The sequence below is a fragment of the Hydra viridissima genome, unplaced genomic scaffold (assembly GCF_058129835.1).
Source record: "Hydra viridissima isolate aposymbiotic clone 2 unplaced genomic scaffold, HvirCarnegie_v1 scaffold_10, whole genome shotgun sequence".
Lineage (NCBI taxonomy): Eukaryota > Metazoa > Cnidaria > Hydrozoa > Anthoathecata > Hydridae > Hydra > Hydra viridissima.
In genome coordinates this window covers 12448430-12452500 of record NW_028324309.1, presented here as the reverse complement: position 1 = coordinate 12452500, position 4071 = coordinate 12448430, and the positions used below count along the sequence as shown (strand labels likewise).

Here is a 4071-nt window from a genome sequence, read left to right as displayed (position 1 = left end):
CTAGGGGCTTGGTGATAAGACCAATTATGTCTTCTTCTTACCCCTGCTATTTGTATTTATATTTTGGTTTACGACTTTAATAAATTTATATGGCAGAAAAAAAAAAAAAAAAATTTTTAGGAGTTTGGGTCAAGAGGCGGAATTTTAATTAGTTTTCTTATCAACAGCAGTGACGCTGTGAAAATTTGTTTCATAAACTGATTATTATTTTTTTAATTTATTAAAATTTGCGCCCTCCTAATTTTGGCGCCTCAGGCTGAGGCCCGGCCGGCCCCGCCCTTGGTATGGCCCTGGAATCATATTTCAGTTAAAGCTAACAACCTAACATCAACTTTATAAAAAGCCTCGTTTGAGTTGCTTTAACATTAAATATAAATCTTGCAGTCAACCACTTAATAATAAATCAAGCAACACTGATTTTATACTCTTGACACTTTCATCTGTTATATTTTATTGTGAAATAACATAGGTACACGCTTTTTCTGGATAAACATTAAAGATAGTTAAAATTGGCACCATGTTTTTCATACGAAAAATATTCCGGAACATTTATTTGTTCTGGCTTTTCGGGGCGGTACTAAAGTTCCTCAAATGTTCCGTGAATTTTTTTTCAAGTTGCGTTCACACGAGAGAATATTTGTTCATGTACCATGTTCCACGGAATGTTCCATCAAATATCCCCTCGTGTGAATCGCATATTAGGAAGGCATACTTTTAACCCAGGGACAAAACAAAAACAAAAGTCTGTTGCATAGTTTTATTTCACCACCTCAGTCGCCAGATTTAATCTCTGGGAGTTATCAATAGATGAGGTAGATCGTAAAGTATGTGATAATTTCTAACAAATACCTTTTAAATAAATTACTTGATAAGCAGAATAGTAAATAGGAATTATGTTTCTATGACTAAGAAACTGGATTACAATTTAGACTACCGTGATATGATCTAACTCCTATGCTTTAAGAAAAACCTAATTTAATAAATGAGAAATTTCATGTAAATAAAATAAGCATTTCTAGTTAGTTATAATAAGGTCACACCACGGTAGTCTGTTTAAAAAATGATTAAACTTTGCTCTTTGTCATGATTTTATTTCTTTAAGTTGTGTTGTGTGAAAGAAAAATTTTGTTTCATATTTTTTTAATAAACCTAATTTTTAAAAATTTCCGATTATTTGCAATATTTTGTTTTTTCTAAGTGCGGTTTTAAACATCTGAAGCATCATTTACCGATGAGGAAATCCTTTTTTTACAGCTTCCAAAATAATCGTATTTTTAAAAGCAGCTTAACAACAACCTTTCAACTTCCTTATTTAAAACCAAAGTTTCAGAAGAAAATCCTCTTGTTAAAAAAAAAAAAAGAGAGGAAGCTTAGAAGAAAACCAATTTGAAGCCATATTTGTCCTATTTAAAAAATGTTCGTATTTGCGTCCTTTTCATCAAATACTAGTGTTTATCTTCTACTTCTCACATTATTATACGTTTGTATAATGTGAGAAGCACCGTTGTGAGAAACTATCGAGGTGTTTGAGAATGCTAAATGTTTAAGACTACTGAAGTCTTCTAACAGAAACTCCATTTTTGTAATAAGAAGAAAAATTAGATGAATGTGCCTTTTCGTAAACTGAACGCTATATATGCTTACTTGCACGTTAATTTCTTAAAACATGATTAAAGACACATTAAATTTGCTATTTATTTACAATTACATAATAAGGTTGTGAAAAATGTTGAGGAATTTTGAGAACGTAAGCATTTCTCCAACTCTTTTACTTTCTAAACCTTGACATCATAAAGGTTTGTTTAATAGGTGCGCCTGCTTACGTGACACTGCATTTTTTTTTGAAATGGGAGCTCAAATGTGTTTTAAAAATTAAAATTTAAAAAACATTTTTCTTGTTTTTAAGCTAAAAAAACTTTAAAGTAATTAATTTATAAAACGAAAATAATTTTATTTTGTATTTTTAAAGTATTTAAATAACTAAAAAAAAATCTTAAAAAGTATTTTTGTTATTCAACCCCCATTTAGTTTTGTTTTTTGTTTTTCGTTAATTTATTACACGGGGGTATATTAAAATAAATTTTTTGCAATGTTAAATTTTAAAAAATTTGTTTTACTTAAAAAAAAATCTAAAAAAATTTTTTATTTTAAATATAAATATTTTTATACTTTTATATTTCTAAAAGAAGTTTTATCTTAAAATAAGCTTTTTTTTTCATATAAAACAACCCCATTTTCTAGAACAGTCTGGAATAAGTAATTATCCAATCACTTGAATAAAAGCAATCATGTGGTTGTTTTTTTTTTTTTTTATATAAGGCAGCGAAAAATTATTCTATTAATAATTATTTTCTCGCCAAAGGAGCTGAACGTAAGAAAGCTAGTACAGCATGCAGATCTTCGTAAAGACACTTACCGGTAAAACAATAACCTTAGAGGTTGAGGCCGCCGACACCATTGAAAATGTCAAAGCCAAAATTCAGGATAAAGAAGGTATTAATATTTTTTTTCCTGTTTGAACTCTTAAATGTATACTGGCTTTTAGTAATAGGATTTTTACATTTTTTCTAAAGCTAATTAAAGTTTTTAAATGTTTCTGTTCATAAGAAAAATGACAGTAAACTTGTGATTTTAAATTATAAGTTTGTAGTTAAAAAAAATCATAGTTTAAGAAAAAGTTGCATATTAAACAATCAGATTATTGTATTTTAAACCAAGTTACTCTTCTAAATTATCTTAATAAGGTAGTGTATGTTTAGGCATCCCACCAGATCAGCAGCGTTTGATCTTTGCTGGCAAACAGCTGGAAGATGGTAGAACCCTGAGTGATTACAACATCCAAAAAGAGTCTACTCTCCATCTTGTTCTTCGATTGAGAGGCGGTATGCAAATATTTGTCAAAACCCTAACTGGAAAGACAATTACATTGGAAGTTGAGCCTGCAGACACTATTGACAATGTTAAAGCTAAAATTCAGGACAAAGAAGGTATCCCACCAGATCAGCAGCGTTTGATCTTTGCAGGAAAGCAACTGGAAGACGGCAGAACCTTGAGTGACTACAACATCCAAAAAGAGTCTACTCTCCATCTTGTTCTTCGATTGAGAGGCGGTATGCAAATATTTGTCAAAACCCTAACTGGAAAGACAATTACATTGGAAGTTGAGCCTGCAGACACTATTGACAATGTTAAAGCTAAAATTCAGGACAAAGAAGGTATCCCACCAGATCAGCAGCGTTTGATCTTTGCAGGAAAGCAACTGGAAGACGGCAGAACCTTGAGTGACTACAACATCCAAAAAGAGTCTACTCTCCATCTTGTTCTTCGATTGAGAGGTGGTATGCAAATATTTGTGAAAACCCTAACCGGAAAGACGATTACATTGGAAGTTGAGCCTGCAGATACCATTGACAATGTTAAAGCCAAAATTCAGGACAAAGAAGGTATCCCACCAGATCAGCAGCGATTGATCTTTGCAGGAAAGCAGCTAGAAGATGGCAGAACCTTGAGTGACTACAACATCCAAAAAGAGTCTACTCTCCATCTTGTTCTTCGACTGAGAGGTGGTATGCAAATATTTGTGAAAACCCTAACCGGAAAGACGATTACATTGGAAGTTGAGCCTGCAGATACCATTGACAATGTTAAAGCCAAAATTCAGGACAAAGAAGGTATCCCACCAGATCAGCAGCGATTGATCTTTGCAGGAAAGCAGCTGGAAGATGGTAGAACCTTGAGTGACTACAACATCCAGAAAGAGTCCACCCTTCATCTTGTCCTTCGGTTAAGGGGAGGAAAGAATTGATTTTAAAGTTGTATACATCTTGAATTTTTTTTTGTGTGTGAAAGATGAGATTTTAGCTTATTTGTGTTTTAATTGGTTTTTATTCCCTTTAAATTTTTGTTCATACCCTTAGTGTGAAATATAGTCATCGTGATGCTTATCAAAAGTTTAGGATCTTATCAAGTTAAAAAATTCTTTAGAGAACAATGTTTCAGTGATTATAAAATCAAATTTCCTTAGTTATGGGTTATAGTTGGCAAAAAAATATGCAAGTAGATCTATGTGGT

At 31.9% G+C, this 4071-nt stretch overlaps 1 protein-coding gene across 1 annotated transcript; it reads left to right on the top strand.

The window, feature by feature from the left end:
• Positions 1 to 2316: 2316 nt before the first annotated feature.
• On the top strand, positions 2317 to 3865 carry LOC145181825 (uncharacterized). The gene is made up of 2 exons (XM_090101318.1): positions 2317 to 2493; positions 2760 to 3865. Exons 1-2 carry the CDS (start codon positions 2391 to 2393, stop codon positions 3803 to 3805), a joined length of 1149 nt encoding a protein of 382 aa, XP_089957444.1. The 5' UTR covers positions 2317 to 2390; the 3' UTR covers positions 3806 to 3865.
• Positions 3866 to 4071: the final 206 nt, after the last annotated feature.

Coding starts and splice junctions, on each gene's coding strand:
- LOC145181825 (XM_090101318.1), top strand. CDS start 2,391: ATGCAGATCTTCGTAAAGACACTTACCGGTAAAACAATAACCTTAGAG. Junction 2,494..2,759: donor CAAAATTCAGGATAAAGAAG/GTATTAATATTT, acceptor GTGTATGTTTAG/GCATCCCACCAGATCAGCAG.